Consider the following 22,824-nt stretch of genomic DNA (forward strand, 5'->3'; position numbering starts at 1 on the left):
CCAAACTCCCTTGATCTGTATTTGTGTTGTTCGTACTCTCTCTCTACTCTTCCCTCCCAGCCAGGTTTTGGCTGAAGTGCTCTACTGCTGCTGCGCCCGGCCCTCTCTGTCATCCTGTACTTCTCGGCTTGTTTGCTGCAGGTAAGTTGGCTGATGATTTAAAGGGGCAGCACACAAAAAACTTTTTTATTTCTTTTAAAGAAAAATATAAGATAAGAAGACTGGGAGGGAGTGGAAGAGGATAATTACCAGATGCGTCTATTATTAAAAGTATTTTTTCTCGTTCTGTCCATAGCAATTAACTCGCTACAGCAAACACGAAGATCTACGGAAAGGTAGGAGCTGTCTACGGGGGACTAGAACTGTAAAAGAGTGCTGCACACATAAGTAACATGTTGCGTAATCTTTTTTAGGAGCAGAAGCCCTAAAAAAAGATATTCCCGGAACGAAAAGTCACCCCACTGCTCTAAGTCCCTACAACCAGGGTCCCATTCCAAACGGAGGGATCGATCTCCCAGTGGTCCAAGCTGCATTAAATCTTCAGCAGTAGAACCAAGGCAGTCCAGGAGAGCAGCAGGTGGACTACGCTGGGCTTGCACAACACCATCTGTTGTTGGGAAGCTTCTATGTGCCAAATGCATGAAGGATGTGGCCACGGATACCTTGGGTAAGGTTACATATGAGAGCCTTCCAGATGTCCTTCCTGAGACAATGGGATGGCCGGTCATTGGGCCAGAAGGATACCAGGACGAATCCGACAGAGTCTAAAATGGTTGACCTTGCCAGAGACCCTGTCACAGGGCATGCTTCTCAGCCTGGGAGACTGGATTGTAATTCTCGGATGCCAGCCCAGGGTTGTCTGGAAGAGGCCCTTGTCCCTGTCAACAAGGGGCAAGGTGTTTTGCGGTGGGGGGGGGGGGCAGATTTGATGGAAACTTTCCCTCTCCCTAAATATGAATTTTCAATATATGCAGCTCCAACATGAAAGACTAGGGCAATACTAGTGAGTGGAAGCAGTCCCCGACCTTGATTTTTAATCTAATGCAACACACAGACACATCTAAAGGCTTTATATCTCGCTGTTTAGCCATGCTGCTAGTTGCTTTTAGTAAGTTGCTTTTCTCAAAGATTATCTTTGTGGCAAAAAGATAGGAATATGATGTTGGTCTTTTGATGGAGGATTATTGGGAGGCTGCCTTGCATGCTTTCCTGCTAAGCTTTCTTAACATAACACAGAAGCTTATCCAATTGAACAGGCTACTGCAAACCCCATTTCTCTAAACTTTTTAAAATGGGCACAGTAGAGATCCATTATGGACTGGGGTAGTTGGGTCCTTAAATAGGGTTTCTCAATGCAAAAATCAGGTAGACCCAAAGCAATGTATTTTTGGAATCTTGGAAAACCTTGAGGTACAGTAATTTACTAGAGAGGCTATTTCTAGAACTTAGTTTCAGGCTCACAAACTTATCTTAATATGTATATTGGATGCCCGATAATTTTCTCACATTATTGGAGTAGTTCTTGCATGTAGTAGATACTCTTCGGCTAGAGCAGTTATACTGTAGAGTATATATGCCAGACTTTACTCAACTAGGCCTAGTGGTTGGTGGGCTTGAAATTCATGGTGGAAACGGCGGCCTTGGTTAAATTTCTTTTTGCTTATATTTTTTCTAATCACTGTACGTTCCTTTGTAACTGTATTACTTGAATCTATATTGATATTCTTAAGGTGTCATTTGGGTGAGTATGAAATGTATCTTTTCTATGTGGTCTGTATTTTGGAATGACTACTCTGTAACTACATACGTTTTTAATAAAGTTCTTTGCTAATTTAAAAAATAAAAATGTGTTCATCGGCACAGACACTAGTTTAAATTAGGGACATTTGTGACTGGTTGATAACACATTAAAGGAACATTCTGAACAAGGACTGAGGTGGCAGGTCAACCAGGTATTATTTCAGTGAATCATAAAATTAAAAAGAAGGAAAAGATTAAACGCAGCTTTTTAAATTATCTAAATTAAATAAGCTTATATGAGATTTTAGTGATTGGGGATTTACTAAAAGCCATGTCCCTGAGTTGAAGCATGTTTTCAAATTTTTATGCACATATCTGTAAATGCACAGGCCTATTATCTTTTGAGACCATGTATAACAACATTTGTTGCAGCTGGAGAGAAAGATAAAGATGTACATACAGTATGTTAAGACACAGCATGCATACAATACAGTGATACAAGGACTCACACAAATGCACACAAATTAATTACTATAACAGCATATCAACTCAGCATTTTTTAATGTTTTTACAATTTTATGTACCAGTGTTAATGCTTTTGGTCCCCAAAATTCACATGAATAAACATTAAATTTTGTATTTTACATGCATGCAGCAATAAACAACTGAAATAGTTAACATGAGTTTGTTGGTGGTCAATGCCTGTTCTGCTGGGAAAACCAGGTAAAGCATGACTGTAACCTAGAATCTGTCAGTACAGAAAAAAGGTCAGTTGCCACTGCTTGTTTTCACATGTTTCATTGCTGATACTCTAGTTTTTTTCCCCCATCTTACTGAGTCACTGAGTTAGAACAAGCTTGTCCATATCTGATGTTTTAGCACCAATGAGTGAATAATAATAGTGACACAAAAGAATCAGCACCTATAAAAACAAAGCCAACGCCCATATTTATATAATAACATATTTTGTTTCTTTAGGAGTTTTAAGTACGGAAAAACATGAGAATTAGCAAGGTCTTTTATTGTCCATATTGCTTTGTAATGAAACATCACAGTTTTTACATTTTTTCTTTTCAAACTTAAAGAGGGATTCCGCCCCCAAAAAAATATTAAAAGCCAGCAGCTATAAATACTACAGCTGCTGACTTTTAATAAATGGACACTCACCTGTCCCGGGTTCCAGCGATTTTGGCAGCCGAGGCCGATCGACTGCTCGGGCCTCGGCTGCTGCCGCCGCCATTCGAGGTGAGGGAATCAGGAAGTAAAGCGAATCGGCTTCACTTCCCGGTTCCCTACTGCGCATGCGCGAGCCGCGCCGCGCAATAGGAAATCTCCGCGCTGTCATTGGGACCCGTGTGTGTCCCAGCAGACAGCGCGGCAGGGCAGGAAATGGCGTAGACTCCCGTGGGAGTCTATGCCCGGAAGTGGGTGAAAATACCTGTCTTTGACAGGTATCTCCACCCCCCTCCCCCCTGAAAGGTGTCAATTGTGACACCGGAGGGGGGGGGGGGTTCCGATCAGCAGAGGTTCCACTTTAGGGTGGAATCCCGCTTTAATTGAAACAAAAGAAAAAAATTGTTCAACTTTTATGCATTGTTTACCAACACACTTATATGGGGTGAACAGGCCACATAAAGAACACATGTTCTCATAGTAGGTGAAGTTGAAAAAGTCCATCAAGTCCAACCTGTGTGTGATTATATGTCAGTATTACATTGTATATCCCTGTATGTTGTGGTTGTTCAGGTGCTTATCTAATAGTTTCTTGAAATTATCAATGCCCCTCACTGAGACCCCCGTCTGTGGAAGGGAATTCCACATCCTTGCCGCTCTTACAGTAAAGAACCATCTACGTAGTTTAAGGTAAAATCTCTTTTTTCTTCTAATTTTAATGAGTGGCCACGAGTCTTGTTAAACTCCCTTTTCTCTCAGGGCCCTTGCATTCATCCTGCTTTAATCTACCTGATCAGCAGCTCAATGCACCTGATATGAATGAGGCCTTAATGCAGCATTCTTGTGGTCCTTTTTAAACTCTTTTGCATTATTTTAAAACAGAAAATATTGATTCTTTAGCAGCCTATGCACACATTTGACATGGATGGGGGAATCCTTCCCACTGAGCTACTGTATTCTGCCGGCAGGAAGCCTTCCCCTCTGGCCGAATACAATTATCAGTGTTACCAGCTATAGCAAGCTGCACCGATCGTTCAGAAAAACCTGACAGGATGGTTGTACACAAGTCAATGCCCTGCATGAACTGCCTGAATCTTGATCCATGTATGCCCAGCTTTACATGTTGGCCTATTTGAAAAAGCTTTTAAACGGGTTGTCACCAGGTCTTCTAAAACCCACCGATAGTAAATGCAGACATCACCAACCTGGACCACCCATATCTTTCAGAAGTGGCAGTCAACTTGGATGGCCAGATTTTTTGGAAAATAGGACTCCTACAGTGGTCCTAGGCAGCCCAATCTTTATTAACAGCCAAAATTAGATTGTATGTATGGTGGGGTGATCAAACATCCCCAGTTTTGGGGACAGTGTCTTGTTTAAGGAGGCTGTCCCTGGATAAAAATTTCCCTGCTTGTAACCCTGGCTGGGAGCCCCATTAAGGTTTGGGAGCCACTCAGCCCAGACATAGTGACTGTGATGTTGGATCCCTCTCCTCCCTGCTGCTTGACTGAACAGCATGGCTAGAGAGAGGAGAGAGTGGAAGCTTTATTGTGATTGGCTGCGTTGATAGCTGGAAACTTTATCCCTACCTCTAGACCACCTAAACCCGGGAAGACCGCAAACCAGCTTTTGGTGGACTATGATGCAGAGTATATAGAAGCAGTTTAGAGTAGTGCTGGGTATAGCACCAACAGATGTAAATTCACTTTTTTTTTTTGCTCAATCCATTTTTTGGAAGATTTACTATGCGATTTTCCCTTGCCTTACAGTATTGCATGCATGGTTTATAAATGTATACAGTAAAAAAGAATTTTCGGCACAATGGACGCCTAGAACAACATCAAGAACAACAATACATACATGCAAACGTGATACCCTGTGATTATGTCTCCTAAAGGGTGCACACATTGTATCAGAAGCACTCACAGATCAAGTTCCAGTGGATTACAGCACTGATTGCATTTTGAACTGTATTTCACACAGAGTGGACTTTGCCAAACATTTACAGAGTGTATCGTACATGGACTTTGTATTTATATTAGCTGGCACAAGGCAGTTGTTTACCAATTATTTTTAAACTTGGTTATTTCTCACCAACATATATTACCGGTATGCTTTTTACAAATCCCTTTTTATTATTGGTAGAGCACATTTAATTACCGTATATTGATAGGACGTGCAGATGTTATTCAAGCAATGGAGATTGGCCCAATATTTATCTCTCACTCTCAATCTACCCCAATAATAATGACCCCAAACCCCCCAAACCTGAAACTAATGGGGTAGCTGTGAGGCACCATGCATGTGTGCAAGAAGGCACTGCCAGTCTGTGTATTGCCGGAGCCCAAAACAAACTGTCCCCCTCTTTACTACCTAAGCCCACTATCAACTACTCCACTACATGTGTGTACTGCCCACTATCAATTGTCCCCTCTGTACTGTCTGAGCTTCCTATCAACTGCCCCACTGCACGTGTATGAGAGGGCACCACATAGAGTCTGTGTGTTCTGCCCTGCCTTCTCCTCTGTACTGCCTGTACTCACCATCAACTGCCCCTTCTGTACTGCTTGTCCTCACCATCAACCGCCACATCTGTATTGCCTGTATCCATCATGGACTGCTTCCCTGTGTAATGCATGTCCCCACCATAAACTGTCTCCTTTCTATTGGCTGTTCCCACCATCAAATGCACCCTCTTTATTGCCTTTCCCTGCCATCAACTGTACTCTGTGTACTGCTTGATTTATTATACCACTGACACCAACGCAGCAGGATATTTTCCTCCCACTTACACAGGAGCACTCTTTCCTCCCACTGACACTGGTTCAGGGGCATTTTTTCTTCCAGTGACAACACTGATGCATGGAGATGTTTTCCTCACACTGATGCCATTGTATTTCTTCTTTCATCACTGTTAGTGATATTTTGTGGGTACAAGGACTGTGAAACACGCGTACAGTATTTACAGAAACTAGGCACAGGTTCTGTTTAATCATCTCCTTTTAAGCCACTTCCACTGTCTAGTGCAATCTATCCATGGACGAATCGGCCAGACGTTCCGACATTGCGGGATACCTGGACAGGTAAGTGTCCTTATATTAAAAGTCAGCAGCTACAGTATTTGTAACTGCTGACTTTTATTTATTTACATTTTTTTAATACAGGCTGGAACACTGCTTTAACATTTACATATTGTTTATACTGTGTAAACATTGATTGAAATGGTTGCCTGCTGTTGTGGGTGCACTTAAAAGTTGGCATGGTCAATAGAGTGTCCCCACATTTAATTTTGGAAATATGGTCACCTTATAAATAATTACACAGTAGGTGAGGTTAAAAAAAGACACAAGTCCATCAAATCCAACCTATGTGTGTGATTATAGCAGAACAGAACTAAACCATTCATTATAGCCAAGAAAGCTGCCATATTTTGCCTCTGTTTGATCTGCAGTTCCTGTGGGCCTGCACATTTAATCAATTATGACACCATTCATTTGATGGATTAACAGTTCAGTTGACAGCACAGGCAACCGTGATAGTCATCATTCACAGCCTGCCCTGAGTGTAAATCTCTTGAGACACAGTAAAACTGATGGGTTTAGTTCCACATTAATGTATGGATACTTCTGAATTCTGTGTAAATTAACACTTTATATTGGTGTGCATTTAAATAGTTTTAATGCAATGTAATAAAAAGTAAAAACATGTCTGTGTTTGGCAGATGCAAAGACAACTATTAGGGCCGGTTCACACTGCGGCGCGAGGCGAGGCGACACGGCTCGCCTCGCCTCGCTCCCGCAAGTCGTCCCCATTGAGTACAATGGAACCGTTCTGAGAGGAGCGACTCGAGTCGCTCCGACTCAGAAAAAAGGTTCCTGTACTACTTCGGGGCGACTTCGGGGGCGACTTGCATTGACTTCTATGCAGAAGTCCTCTGCAAGTCGCCGCTGACCCCCCCTGCAAGTCGCGGCGAGGAAGTCGGAGACGCCTCGCCGCGGCTCGCAGTGTGAACCGGCCCTAACTGTAGGGTAACCAGCAGACACTATGACAACTCTAAATCAAAATAAGCCAGTTTACGGTTTGTGAATTCTTCTGCACTCACAAATGCACCATTTTATGGGTGTTCAGATAAGATGTAATTGTCTATACAAATGCGAATCAGCCACTCAAGCACTGAGTGCCGAGGAAGGGGGAAGAGATATGATTTCTCCCATAGCCTACCAGATTTCTTACTGGAGTTCTGGTGACCGATTGGGCAGCATAAGCATGTAAGAGCAAACATTGCTTAGTGCCTATGCATATACTTTAGTTACCTGTACTGAGTACCTCTTTATTTTAATATGGATACTATACTAAAAACGCTAAGAAATAAAAATGAAGGTGTTGCTTTATATAACCACATTTCATGTGTTTTTTTCAAGCACAGTTAACTTCAATTCTTTTTTTAAAGAAAACATGTTTAGCATTTCTATAAAGTGTCATTTTGTGTCAAAAACTACTTACATGGTGTTATATATTTTATGTGAAAATGGCAGACTGTAGATACATAAACATGCATAATGCAAACTACTGTGAATAACATTCTTATTTCCCCACAGGTGATAAACCCTTTTAAGTTCATAGATGTTGCAGAATGGGTGTACTATTCTTGCCTTACCTAGAAAAAGGTAAACCTCTATGCATCTCCTAGTTAATATTATCTTTAAACCAGCAGTTTTTAAATGATGTGATAAGAAATGCTTGTTTGGTAACTTACAGGTCTGGTTGAATACATTCCTTACATTTGTCACAAAATACACAAAACGTATATTTTTTTTAAAAAAGTTGCACCTTTCATCATTAAAAAGTAGTTCTAGTTAAGTCAAGTTCTAGTTAAGTGACTTTGCTTAACCTCCTTGATGGCATTCCCAAGTGTGGCTCGGGGTGGATTTTCAGCACCAAAACTGGTAAACCCGAGCCACGCTCGGGATCACATCGCAGGATCCAGGTACCACTTACCTTGTCCCCAGGGTCCTGCGATGTCCCCCTCACTCTGTGTGCGAGCCGTCCTCCACTTAATTCATCCCAGAGCCGAGCTCCATTCCCTGTGAGTGTTGCGAAGCACGGGGATGGAAAACGGCACCAAATTCAAAAAGTAAGAAACACAATACATATAGAGTACACTGTAATCTTACAGATTACATTACTGTACCAATTTATTTCACATCCCTTTTGTCCCTAGTGGTCTGTCCAATGCAGTTTTAAATACTGCTCTTTCTGCCTGGAAACTGGAGATTGTCCATAGCAAACAAAACTGTCCTTTTACATCAAAAGTAGTTTTAGACCAGCTAGAAAACAGCGATAATAAATTAGAATCACTTGCAGAATTGAGCGATAGTGATTTGTGGTGAAATCCGTTATCAAACACTTAAAGTAATGACAGTGAGAATTCTGCAACTGAGCAAATTTCAGTGTTTTTGATTTGATTACATTATTGAATATTTTTTTATTATTATTGTATTATTATTTGTTATAATTATCTATAGCTATTATAATTTATGGTTTTGTGTTTCAAACTTTATCATACTCGGGATGTCTACAAGACTCTTGTTTGGACAGATTTAAATGAGTTATTCCTAAGAATTACAGGCCCACAATATAAAACGCCAAATTTTCATGTAAAATAATTGTACCACTTTCAGCATCAGAAATCTGATATAATCATACCGTCAGGGAGGCTAGGATCAGATATCCTTAGTCTGTTGCAAGTTGAGGAAAGCAGAGTGATAGGCTATAGCAGAAGGCTGATCTGTGTCAGACATATGTTATCACAGCTAGGAATAGCACAGGAATAACAATTTACATGACTGTGTGATCTTGGTCCAGGAAGTAGATACTGACCCTGGGTAATTCTGCTTAACACTTGTTTATTGTGTGCATATCCAGACTTGTTAAAACAAAACAACTTTATTATGTTTGCCCTAAAAAGATTTATCATATATCAGACAATTATACATTTGGCCCTTTGATAGCGAACCTGTTTTTCAAACTTGCACTTTTGGAACTACATATTAGGATTTAAATCCTTCCCTTGATTCAGACTAAGGCCGCGTACACACGCGGGGACTGTTCGTCCAACTTTGTCCGTCAAACAGTTTCGGCAAACAGTCCGCTCAAACTTAGCATGGACGGACATGGCCACACACGACGGACGAACAGTTTGCTGAAACCGTGCGCGATGACGTGAACGGCACGTACGACGGGACGAAAAATACGATGTCCTATACACTGCATTATAACTTTCGGCGTGTAAATCCTTTCTGAGCATGCGCGGAACTTAGTTTGACGAACAAGCCTACACACGAGCGGACTGTTCGCTGAAACAAGGTTTCAGCGGACAGTTTTTCGGAAATTCCGAAAAACCTTGTTCGTCAAACTGTCCGCTGAAACTGTCCGCTGAAAGCCCACACACGAGCGGACTGTCCGCCCAAACACTGTTCAGCGGACAAAGTTGGGCGAACAGTCCGCCCGTGTGTACGCGGCCTTAATCTTTTTTTTTTTTTTTTAAAGGTGTTTATTTAGTTTTCAGCAATGCAAAGCAGAATAAAACATTACAGCGCCCTTCTTGGAAATTACACATGTACATAATTGAAAGGTATACATATTTCCTATCATGTAGGCTGAACAGGTTTTGCTGAAATTCTTAAAAGTGGGAAACAATATCACCCAATCCCCCCACAACCAAATTAGCTGTATTTGGGGAGAGGATTCAGGATACACCATACCCAAAAGAGGTATATTTCAATAAGCCAAATAAAACCAAAACAACAACTAACATACAAATCATTTATTCATCCATTCATACCCACCTCCGCCCCACCAGTATCTTGAGATGCCTTGGACCTTGTCTCCACCCCAAAACTTTAACATTCCTCATAGCTTATGAAATATTTTCCTGTCCACTTTGTTACATGTCCCTCTCCAGGTCATTCGATCCCTTGTTGATCAGGATCGATCTTGATCAGTTCAGCTGGGAGGATAGAACTACACCCCAAAAGGAGTTGGAAACATCTAACCATGGTTGCCACACTTTAGCAAAATTTTTTGAGCATCTTCTACTCTTATAGATAAGCTTGAATTTGGGGAGTTCCCCATTAATAATACGGAACAAAGATTGTATTGTTGGAGGGTTACCATCTTTCCATTGTAATAATATGACTTTTCTTGCATAGAATAAGACTGTTTGAAGTAGAATCCAGGCAGACATCCTGTGTATTAAGTCATTCAAAATGCCCAGCAATTCCACATCTGTATTCTGGGGTAACAGAAGAGCAAGTTCATTTTCTAAAAAATTAAACAAGTCTTTTCAATAAGAGGCCAGTCCTGGACAACTCCAAAACATGTGAAATAGATCAGCATTGTCTAAATTACATGTAGAACGGGCGACAGTAATTCCTAGACCCATACGCGTTAACTTTGCTGGGGTATAATGTAAATGATGAATAAACTTGAATTGTATATATTGATCAGCTGTACTTATAATGTCCTGAAAGCAAACCTCAGTGACTTCTTCCCACCCCTCTTCTGTAAGTTCAGGCATTAACAATCGCCATTTTTTATAATAATTTTGAAATGGATCCACCCTTGCCCCAGAGAGACGACCGTAAAAGGTTGTAACTAGCTTATTAATATCAGGACAAGATAATAGATACCCCATCAGAGATTCCTCTAGCTCTATGATCAGAGACGCAAACTGAGCCTTGATAGCATGCCAAGGGAGCAAACATTTGTAGAAGAATTTATGCCCAATATCATAGCTTCCCCTAAGATTTTCAAAGGACTCAAAGGTGCCTTGGGCATCGTCTCCACCCCAAAACTTGTGTGAAAGGTGAGTAATCCATAGACGGTCCACCATTGTGCTCAGGAAGACTATGTTTTTTTCAGAGAGGAGCTTGTGGCATCCTCCCTGGAGCCATGGTCGTAAGCAGTTTTTCCCCCTCCCTCCATCCTAACAAACCCACGTCTATGGGGGAATATCGGGAACACTTAGATTTGAGTGCCCTATGCAAGTCATCTTTAAAAAAAAGAGAGGGACCAAAAAAAGTCGACATGAGAGCAGTGGAAGGAGTCCAAGGGTCTGAGTGCAGCCATTCATATACATAGGTAAGTTGGGAGGCTATATAATAATCATGTAAATTTGGGTAGACTAGACACCCCTTTTAGTTTAGAAGCTTGTAAAGACGATTTTGCAATCCACGGTTGGGTATTGTTACATATCAATGAAGACAGGGTGGATTCGATTTTATGAAATAATTTTTTGGGGAGAAAAATTGGAGCAGCTCTAAAACAATATAGAAATTTAGGCAACTAAATCATTTTAAAAATGTTAATTTGACCTATTAGGTTTAGGGGAAGTGTTGACCATGTTTGAAGTTTATCCATCATCTGCTTAAATATGGGGGTAATATTCAGGTCCTTGTATTTCAGGAGTTCATTATCGATCAGAATACCCAGGTATTTAAAAGATTGGGTCATCTGGAGATTAGATTTACTCAAGTAGTCATATGCTAGAGGGGGACCAATTGGAAAGGCTATAGATTTGTCCCACCTGACCTTTAGTCCGGACACTTCCCCAAACTCCTCCACCACTCCCATTAGACAGATAAAAGAGCTCTCTCTGCCATCAAGATAAATCAGCGCATCATCTGCGTACAGAGATATCTACCAGTGCACCATAACAGATGCCCCCTATCCCAGACATCTGCCGCACGGCCAGAGCCAAAGGCTCAATGGCGAGAGCGAACAGAAGTGCGGAGAGGGGGCATCCCTGCCTAGTACCTCTCTTTAGAGAGAATGAGGAGGAGCTGTCCCTGTTAGTGCGAACCCTAGCCCTCGGGTTTGCATATAGTACGCGGACCCATTTCATATAATGTGAACCAAAACCCATCCTTGACATGGCTTCCCACTGAAATGTCCAATGGACAGTGTCGAATGCCTTCAACACATCTAATGACAGTACCAGTCCACTTTGTTTCTGGCTAGATGCTCTATGGATATGTAGATACAGCCTTGGGATATTGTCAAAAGTACATTGTCCAGGCATAAATCCCGACTGATCGGATGATATAAGGGATAGTATTACTTTCTGTAGGCAGAGCGCCAATATTTAAGGTTGGTATGACCCATATAGTAACTTGTCTTTGCCAGGTTTAAGTAAAACTACAATTAGGGCTTCGTTCATTGATCCTGGGAGGATTCCCTGCTCTAGTGACTCGCGATAGGTGGCTAGAAGTTGGGGGGCAATTGTTTCAGTATATGTCTGATACCATGCAGATGGAATTTCCGTCTAAGCCTGGAGTTTTGGAGGGTGGTAGAGAGCCAATAGCAGTCTCAACTTCCTCAATTGTTATGTCTTGGTCTAAAAGCTTCTTGTGTGTGTCGCTTAGTGTGGGAAAGTCTAGTGAAGAGAAAAAGCCCGTAAGGGTGGTCTCCAAAGGGGGTGTTACATCGTCATAGAGCTTCCTGTAAAATTATTTAAAAAGGGGGGAGTGAAAAGTTCTGAGCCATAATAAATGTGGAGAAATGGGGAACACAGGGATTTCTTTGTGAAAATCAGAGACAGTTTTGTCACTTCAAATCTATAAGTTCTGTTATATGTTGCAAGCAGCAGCCAGCTCCTCAGAGCAAAAGGGACTCTGTAGTATAGGAGAGAGAGAGAGAGAGAGAGAGAGAGAGAGAGAGATAGAGCAGCGCCAATCTAAGGGTAGTAAATCATTTAAACACTTGACTTTAATCATAAAAAAGTTTACACTCACATTTTGAGTAAATAAAAACAGGCAAGGAATGGTTCTCTTTAAGGCATCCTCGGTTGGCTTCCTGTTTCCTGCTGGCCTGAGGGGTCAGACCACGGTCGTTTCCGACGTGGTGAGTAGTTCCAGAGTGTGTTTTTTCCACAATAGACAAGCCACGTTGTCCATTGTGGAAAAAACACACCCCGGAACTACTCACCACGTTGGAAACGACCGTGGTCTGACCCCTTTACCGCACTATCTGCTCTATTGCTCTCTCTCTCCTATAAAATGATGTAAACTGCTGGTTGATAATCAAAGGATCCGAAGTAATAGATCTGTCAGTTAACTGTATGGCGGGAAGCGAACTGTCAATGTATTCAGTATGTGTAAGAAACGCAAGCAATCTACCGTTTTTCCCCCTTGTTCATGTATGCTAGCTGACAGGTGTAATTGCTGCTTTTGTGTCATGTCAACTAGATGTAGCCGTAGTGACTTATGGGCTTCAGTTAGGTCCCCCCGAGATGTGGAGGACGGGTCTGCAATACGTTTGGCTGTTGCTTCATCTAGGGATTGCTCAAGTGCTGCCTGTATAGCCCGCCCAGTTGTTCTATAATGTTTAATTCGAGAGATGTATGAACCTCGTAGTACAGCCTTAAAGGCATCCCATACAGGGCCTATTTTAGCCGTGTTTGAGTTACAAGCTTAATAATTTGCCATATCTGTCAGAATAGATTCCTGTATTTCAGGTGTGGAGATCCAGAGAGGACTGAGCCTCCAGACCCGAAACGAAGGCCTATGACCCAAGGTAAGAATCACCTGTATCAATGAATGATCCGATACAGTTTGGAAAAAAACGGACAAATGGTAAAAGATCTTTAGTGGCGCATGCATAGTCCAATCTGGAGAGACAACCATATGCTTTGGATTGACAAGAGAATACTTTTTCGGCAGGGAATTTCCATTGCCATATATCTACATATCCATATGCCTCACACCATTTGCTAAACAACTTATATTCTGAAACTAGAGGTTTCAGCCTATCCAGAGCTGGTTGTAACACCAAATTAAAATAACCCACAATAAACGTAGGACATGCTGGTAATAAGGAGAGTTTGGCACTTAGTTCAGTAAATACTGTGACCCTGACTGGCGGGGGAATGTATATCGTGACCACAATAATAGGGGTCCTTTGCACCATGGCATGTAACACCAGATATTGACCCTTGGGATCAGAGATCACCTGATGACATGAGAAGGAGAGTCCCTTTTGGATTAAGATAGCCACCCCACGGGCATAATTAGAGTATGTGGATTGATAGTTTTGTGAAACCCAATGCTTTTTTAATGCTAATACTTTAGAACCCATAAGATGGGTCTCCTGCATACAGAAAATATGCAGGTTTAGCCTCTTTACCTGTTCAAATACCAGTGCACGTTTAAATTTTGAATTTAGCCCACCTCGGCCATTGTTGTAATACATTCATCTTAGGCCCCTGGCCAGCCATAGTCACAGCATTAGAGGTGGGACAGAGTAGCACACTTTCACACATCCATTCATGCACCATACATTAAACTACAAAACCATATGTACATAACAACAGGCTGCCAGGGGGCAGCAACACCCCTGCCCAACTCCCACGGAACCGGAGTGGGCTTGTACCCAAAACTCGAGCCATGCATGGGGTGCATGACCTGATACCCATGAGTTAAAGTAAAAAAGAAAACAGTAAAACGGTGCCACAATAGAGTGGGTTGAAATAGTTCCTCAATGCAGCTCCCGCTTGCTCATCCCATGAAGGATGCGGGCTCTTCTGCAAAAGAAGTGAATGGGGTTGATCCCTCAATTTTCAATGAAGGGGCTGTAATGTCCACAGTTTGCAGATGAGGGGAGAGAGGGAAAAAACAAACAAACTGGCATCTGGGAGGGCAGACATCCATCAGGCAGGTTTTTTCGGGCAGGTTGTGGCAGCGATTCCAACCGCGCCAATAGCGTTTTTTGGAGACTGGAAGAAGAGTACTTTTTCTTGATGGAGTAAATAAGTAATAAAGTGGCCGGAAACAGCATGGAATATTGAATGGCATATTCGCGCAATTTTTTCTTTACATATTGGTATTGTGCTCTTTGGTTTCGGACAGCCACCGAGTAGTCTGGGTATAGTGACACCACCGCATTGTTGATCTTGAGACTACCTTTTGATCTAGCTGCATGCAGAATAGAGTCCCGATCTCTGTAATTTAACAGGCGGATCGCCATTGTGCGGGAGGGATTTCCTGCTGGGAGAGGCCGGCTGGGGAATGGATGGGCCCGTTCGATCACGAAGCATGGAGACAGTAAACTCTTGCTCCAGGCAGCTCTCCATGATGGCCATGGGGTCAGACCCCTCAAAACGCTCAGGGAGACCAACCAGCCTCAGGTTGTTTCTTCTGAGGCAGTTTTCAAGGTCATCCACCTTGTCCTCCAGGGTAGCTCTTTTTCCACCAGCAGTATTTATTTTGGGTAGGAGAGGGTTAACTGTGTTCTCTATGTCGCTAACACGACGTTCGGTTTCAAAGACCCAACCGTGCAGTTTTTGCACATCATGGCGCAGCATCGCAAAGTCATTCTTTAATTCTGTCACTGTGCCCATTAATACAGTGTGGTTTACCTTAATGGTTTTCAGTACCTCCGACAATATAGGCCCAGTTGCGTCATCCGCCCCGTCCTCTCCTGCTGATGTTTGTGAGATTAGGATCGGAGGATCAGGTATTCTCAAGGAAGACGGAGGGTAAGTGCCCAATGTGTCCCCGAAGAGATCCGGGGTAGAGGCAGGTGACAGGCATGGTGCTGCGTTGTTAGTGCGATGGCCATCTTGGCCCGAGCACGTAGTGACACTCATTCGGTTGTCTTTTTCGTCTGTCCATCTGCCGATACCACTTCCCAATGAAGCAGGACTCTTCCCTGATTTCAGCAGCACCTGTGTAACAGTTTTTCGGTAAGATCAACCCAAAATGGAGCAGGATTTTAGCAGGAGATGTCGGAGCTACTCAGAGGGACGTCCGCTCACATTTCTTCCCAGGCCACACCCCCATTCAGACTTAATCTTACTAAGTTAAATTTCTTTTACCTAACAACTCTTCTATATAGTCCCTCTTTTTAACTTTGTTATAATAATATTTCTCTTTTTCACAGAGTTTAACAGAATTACATTAACAGCATTTTGGATCCATCATAATCTAAATTTTCTGAGCATTTTAAAACGACATATCCTTCGCATGTTGTTACACAAAAATGATAAAGCTTGTGATGTTAAGGAGTTATGATCTTGTCTTTTCTAAATTAGTGTGCCTTGATATGGAGTTTTCTCCATTTGTAGTAGAAATTAAAAATATCAAATCTTCAAAACATAAGAAGGAGGTAGTGAAGAGGGAATGGGGGAAAAAGGTAGAATGGGCCAGTGGAAATAATAGGGGGTGGGGTCCAGCCTCTGTGCTGAGAATAGAAACACAACTAATGTCAAGGAGGAATGTTTGTATGTATGTATTTAGGTAAATTCCCAGCAGTAGAACCATCTCCATTAGAAGGCATCCTCCATCCCCTTAATGGCGATGTGAGTAAAGAGTTTTTATAGAGCCTTTTTAAAATGCCTTGTGATGCAAATCTCCAAAATTGATTGAGGATTGAAGGGAAGATGTCATAATCTGTTCTACCTCTACCCAGATCTATGTCTGCGTCACCACAAAATCCTGTTCAAATGTGAGGCTGCATAAAAAATGGATGCCCCCTCTGGACTTAGCACACAAACTACTATCTAATAAAATCAAATGGACTTGTGTGCTCAGATGAATCACAGAAATACTGTTCTCACTTCTGTAAAGAAGGATGTTGGAATGTGTTTTTGTGGAGCCTGGAGTAGATAACCAGAAGAAAGTTACCAATGTCCATTTAATTATCGCTACTACACTAATAAGAGTATGATAATGTACTGTCATCCTGTCAATTTTGAAAAGAAAAGGCAGAGGGTCCAAGGCAACTATGAACTCCCATGGTACGTTAAGGACTTACATACACAGTTGTATAAAAATATATATAATCAAAGGGGTGAACAGCGCTGATAGCAAACATAAATAGGAGCCTCAGAGACAAAGTAAAAACTTTTTATTATTGTTAAAAAAATAATAAAATGTTCACCAAGGCATACAGCAATCAATTGATGGTCCTGCAGAGACTTGGATTAAAAAAACTGACAGTACCTGGAGGCTGGAACCGCATAGATGACACAGAGGCTTAGGGAAACCCAGCACAAAGCAGTTGGACAAAGAACACAGGAGCACCGCTGATGGTTGCCCTTTTGCCCAACCATACCACACATGAAAAAAATGCATCTATGCATGACCATCAATTGACTACTGTATGGCTTGGTGAACATTTTATTATTTTTTTAAGAATAATAAAAAGTTTTTACGCTGCCTCTGAGGGTCCTATTTATGTCTGCTGATCAGCGCTGTTCACCCCTTTGATTATATCTTCTGACTTTTCACTTGGCCTCAGGTCTGTGTGCCTGGATTTTTGTTTTTAGTATAAAAATATATCAATTTATTAACACAAAAACAGATCAGTTCAAATTAAACATGTTGAGGGTGAACTGATCTGGGCGGCACAGTGGTGTAGTGGTTAGCACTCTCGCCTAGCAGTAAAAAAGCATCACTGGTTCAAATCCCAACCATGACACTACCTGCCTGGAGTTTGCATGTTCTCCCTGTGCCTGCGTGGGTTCCCTCCAGGTACTCTGGTTTCCTCCCACACTCCAAAGACATGCAGTTAGGTTAATTGGCTTCTGTCCAAAACTGGCCCTAGTATATGAATGGGGACCTTGGATTGTGGGCTCCTTGAGGGTAGGGGCTGATGTGAGTGTGCAAGGGATAGGGACAATTGTAGACACTCACTCAGGTTGGACTGGTGTCTTTATTCAACCTTACTAACTATGTAACAGTGATTTAAAGAAGTCTCCAGCCTGAATTAGTTTGACCTCCACCTTGACAGAGCCTGTGTGTTTATGTGCAAATTCCAATATTTTTTAGATTGTTTAGATATCTCTAGGAAAGTTCTGCAGGAGGCTGTGGGTATTGACAGGAGCATGTTTAGATAGCCTTGATAGCAGCTTTGAGGTCAGAACCATTTGTGCCTTCAGGGATGTCCCTTATCATCAGATAATTGCAGTGACTCCTATTTTCGCCATCTTCACTGCACAGCTGCAGGGATTTTAGACGGTGGGTGTAACATTCACATGCAGTCTCCAGAGATTTGACACATTCCTTTGGGAACAAGGAGGTCTTTTCTATTGCAGTGAATTGTGTATCTTTATGGTGGAAGTCCTGCTAGAGCTCCTCCAACCCCTTTCTTCAATGCCCTGTCTATATGCAAAGCCAAAGCCTCTAGGTCCACCTTAGTTGCCAAGACAAGCTGCATTCCACCTGCTTGAGAATTCTGCCCACAGCTCTCATTGAGCAGTGATAGGGGAATAAGGGGAGGAAGGTGATTCCCTGTCGAGTAACATGCACACTTTTGAAGAGTGGTCGTGCTGTGTGTTAGGGCCTCGCATAGCAGCATGCCGGGTAGCTAGCATCTCTAATGTGGCTGAAATCCAGAAGTTGAAAGCTGAGGGACTGAAATAGCGCTAACCCTACTGTAACTTTAACTTTATCTTCCCTGGAATTGGAAGGTGATGGATGGATTGTGGATGCCAAGCCAGGAAAAAGTTCAGCCGGTTTTTCAGCTCCCAGGACAAAGAGACTGCTGTCTCAGCTTACTTTCATTGCTTGTCACACTCCTCACTATTCCAGTATTATTTTTACAAGTGTATATGTAATACCTTCCCCTGGTGGATAAAATAAATGACTGCTCACTATGGTGTGCACCGATATCCTCCTCAATGTTTATGTTGTTTAATATTTTCACTCCCGATAAAGCCTCTAAATATGGCACAACAGAGTTATGGGGATATGATTTGTGTACATTCTATTAAAGGTAGCATTATTGATTTGAATAGAATGACAGTTTAAAATAGTATGCAGGTATACAAAACAGAAGAGGGTCGCTAGTAGAAATAATACTAGAGGGACAGCAGAGAAGAGTTAAGAAAAGGAAAGGAACTTGGCAAGATTGAGTGAGTGAAAAATTATAGAAATTTAAGATAGCTCTCTTAATGAAGACAATCAGAAATTAATAATGAGAAGATCTGAGAAATATTATGAAGCAACATACAATACAGTATCTAATCTACTGATATTGTCTGCCTCCTCAGTGTTACAGGGGAACTTAAAACATTAAAGGGTAGTCCTCTTAGCACAGGTTGGTCAAAGAAACAAATGATTAACTGTCTGAAATAAGAAAGAGCTTTTTAAAACATGCATAACAAAGGTTATGTTTTAAACAAGTCTGGGTACTGACACAACAAGCAAATGTTAATACAGTGTTAATTCTACCAGAAGGACAAATAAGTGCAGTTAGGAAGTGACCCTGGATTATGCCTGCATAAAGATGCTGCTTTTTTCCTAAAGAGAAAGGCAGATGAAGGTATTATCCTGGAGGTATTGTATACACGACCGGACTTTCTGCCAGAAAAGGTCAGACGGAATCATTTAATCGGATATTCCGATCGTGTGTGGGCTTCATCTGACTTTTTTTTCCAAAATTCTGACGGACCTAGAAATAGAACATGTTTTAAATCTTTCAGACGGAATCAATTCCTATTGGGAAAACCATTCATCTGTATGATATTCTGACGGTCCAAATACGATGCAAGGCCAGCTATTGGGTACTGGCTATTGAACTTCCTTTTCTAGTCCCGTCGTATGTCATTGTGTTCTAAACAAACGGACTTTGGTGTGATCGTTTGTAGGCAAGTCTGTTTCAGCTGAACTCTGTCAGAAAGACCGTCAGACTTTATTCTGACGGAAAGTCCAGTCATGTGTACATGGCATAAGAGGTAAAAAAATATGTGTATTATACTAAGGGCTCATTTACCCCAAAACGCACACATTTTCATGTGTTAGCGTGTATTTAATTAAACAGACCATTCATAATAAATGGGCAATCAATGCTCAGAATTACAAATCCTTGGCAATTTCTCTTACATGTGCATCTTTGCATATCTAACACAGATATGGGTCAAAGTACAGTTTATGTGCATTGGGGTGCAATTAAAGCTGAACTCCAGGGATGATCTATTTTATATACTTACAATGGGCCATCTTGGCACAATGTAGGTTTGCATATGCGATAACTAATCAGTCTCTGCGAAACCTGTAAATTCCTTTAGTAGCTTTAGCTACTACAGTGATTACTGCCATCCTTTGGGTGCTGTGCTTATTTGTTGCCCTGCTGCATAGTAACAACTGGGGGTCACACCCTCAGACCCCATTCACACCTGAGCGTTTTGTAGCTTGACGCCTGAAGCTACCAAACGCTGGAGGGGAAAAAATCCATTATTCTCAATGGAGATGGTTCACATCTCCACTCCAAGTCGCCTGAAGCCCTACGCCTGAAGCTCAAACAAGTTCTGGACCCTTTTTCGCGCGAATCGGGCTGATTTGGGCGTTTTTTTACTTTTAACATTGGTGACCTTTTGCCCTGCACAAATTCGCAGCAAATCGTGGTAAAAAATGCCGCGAATCACGGTAAAAAACGCTGCAAAAAACACTTGAAAAAGCTACGCTCAGGTGTGAATGCAGCCTTAGTGTGGCACCATTCAGAGAATGCTCTGCGCTTGTCTCAATGGATGCAAAATTTTCTCTGACACGACGAGGTGGAGAGGAGAGGTGGTAACACCACAATCGCCACCTCATCCAATCAAAGAACGTTTTGCGCTCCTTTTTTCTAAATGGCGGCTCTGCTTAGCAAATGACCCACAGCAGTTACTATGCAGAAGGGCAAATGCTTGGCACAGCACCCAGAAGACCAAGGCCATTACTGTAGTAGGTATCCCATAAGCATATAAAATATATCATCTCTCAAGTTCAGCTTTAACTTTGCATTACAACACACAACTGCAGTGCCATTACTATTTGAGTTAACACATGTTACAAGGTGGGTCATGGTGCACATTATAGTGTGAATGAGCCCTTACTCATTATTTATAATGCAAGCATTAGTAGGATGACCTAAATCTGATGCTAGGTCCGCTTCAAGATCCTTCCTCCACTTCTTACAATTACACAGGCTTTTCCATAGTCCAGGTTGTCGTATTTATTTTATTTTTTAATTTTAGATAAAGGCTGTTTTCACTTAAGTTTTGTGCTTACTAATTATTCGCTACCATTATGAAAATCAGTCATTCTGATCCTCAGCATCAAGAATTGTTAATCCATGCTCCCATTCTAAAAGTTTTTCTGAAAAATATTAACAATTTCCTCTTTTTATCTAGCTTTATTTTTTTATGTTTCTCAGTAACGTATACCTCATGTCTCGCACAGTTTTATGGTATAACTATCTTTCTTGTATCATTTATTTTCTTGTATGTTCCTTTATAATCACAATTGCACCTCTACTACACTTTTCATTCACTTGGTCTGCTTTCTTTCCCAAATTATCTTTATTATCAATGCTTCGTTTTTTCAAACAATGAACCCCATGCATGTGGTCATCCAAATCCCTGGCCTCTTCCCTCCCCCTTTAGAGTTCTTGGTTCAATCAGGGTTAATTGTTCTCTTTTCCCATACTATTGACATCTCCTTTAGTGTTACGTTCTAGTCCAGCTCCCATACACAGCATTTCTTCTGGAATGGTTTCCAGCTCCTCACTCTGCAGAGCCTGAGTAATTAGTGTAAGTTCTTCACAGAGAGTCTCATAACGGTATCCAACGCGAATATCAGGTACATTGGTTCTTCTGATATCATTCCCCTCTGGACCTTCACGAAGGTAATTGGGGCCCAGCCAGTAACTTTTGAACTGTCACAAAAAAAGGTTAAAATAAATAGTAGCTCTTCACAGCAAATGTACATGTTAAGGGGTTACACAAAACTAACATTATTTTTGTGCGCATGCTGAATAGCAGATTTAGGCACCAGGCTATCGTATATCTCAGGGATTTTGAAGATGAGATCCCAGGTTTTGCCACTGCAGTTATTATTAGTTATTACATGGCTTACATAAATGTTTTCTGGATAATTAAAAAAATATATATAAAACTTCCCTTACTGCAGATGGACAAATATGATTTAAAATCAGGCGGCTTCAGAGCTAACAACGTTGGGAGGTAATCACCAACAGATGTAAGGTATCAGTGCATCCACAACTGAAATACTATATTCAGTTAGCTGACCTTTTAATCTGATGCTAAAAATTGATGTTACAAATTCATTGGTGATGTGTAAAGTGGAATATCTAGAACAAGAGAAATCTTTGGTCCTCTCACTGTAGAGAAACTGCAGTGCACAGTTGTAGATTCCTATTAAGAAAAGCTTACTGTTTAAAGTTTTGCTACAGTTGGAGGGCTGCATGGTGGCTATAACTAGTTATAGATTGCCTCTTGGCAAGAACTAGTCTGCATATGATGAATATATTAAAGTATAAAAAGATTTTACTCTTATTTGTTTTAGTGGATGATTAAAGAGGAGGTCCAGCTCCCCCATGAAAAATGTAAATTCTGCAGCTGCTGACTTTTAATATATGGACACTTACCTGTCCAGGGAGCTCATGATGTCAGCCCCTAAGCCAATTGTCGGATCGGCTGTTGGGTGCAGCAGCCGCGATTTCTGGTAAGGGAAGCCGGCATTGAAGCCTTTTGGCCTTGAAGCCTTTCCACTTTTGAGTGGAACTCCGCTTTAACTGCAAACATAGCCAGCTTATGACACTGTTATGACAGAATTTTTTCTAGTACAATGGTCCACTATGTTAGTGGTCAAATTCACATGGACAGCTTGGGTTGGCCACTGGTAAGAATCAGTGGATTCTTGGCAACAGAGCTAAACGCTGCATGCTCATTTGAGCAGTAACATGTGAATAGAGCCTCAGACCAACACTGGATGCAGACAGATGATGTTTCAATGGCATTTCTGACCACACACCACCTGGCTCACAGCTAATCGACCAGTTTGTATGAGGCTATAGCACAGAAAACAGCAGAATCCAGAGGCAACATTTACGGCTAATGCGTAGACACCC

At 41.7% G+C, this 22,824-nt stretch overlaps 1 protein-coding gene across 1 annotated transcript in view; it reads right to left on the reverse strand.

Annotated features, from left to right (window-relative positions):
* Positions 1-2,284: 2,284 nt before the first annotated feature.
* The window catches only part of LOC143982517 (AMP deaminase 2-like), a 235,981-nt gene continuing 215,441 nt past the window's right edge, over positions 2,285-22,824 (reverse strand). Inside the window, exon 18 of the mRNA XM_077481331.1 lies at positions 2,285-21,609. Within this exon, the coding sequence (XP_077337457.1) occupies positions 21,358-21,609 (252 nt within the window). The 3' untranslated portion in view covers positions 2,285-21,357. The remainder of the gene's footprint in view (positions 21,610-22,824) is intronic.

This window comes from Lithobates pipiens, unplaced genomic scaffold (genome assembly GCF_037356315.1).
Source record: "Lithobates pipiens isolate NorthernLeopardFrog02 unplaced genomic scaffold, aLitPip1_a1.2 Scaffold_16, whole genome shotgun sequence".
Taxonomy (NCBI): Eukaryota; Metazoa; Chordata; class Amphibia; order Anura; family Ranidae; genus Lithobates; species Lithobates pipiens.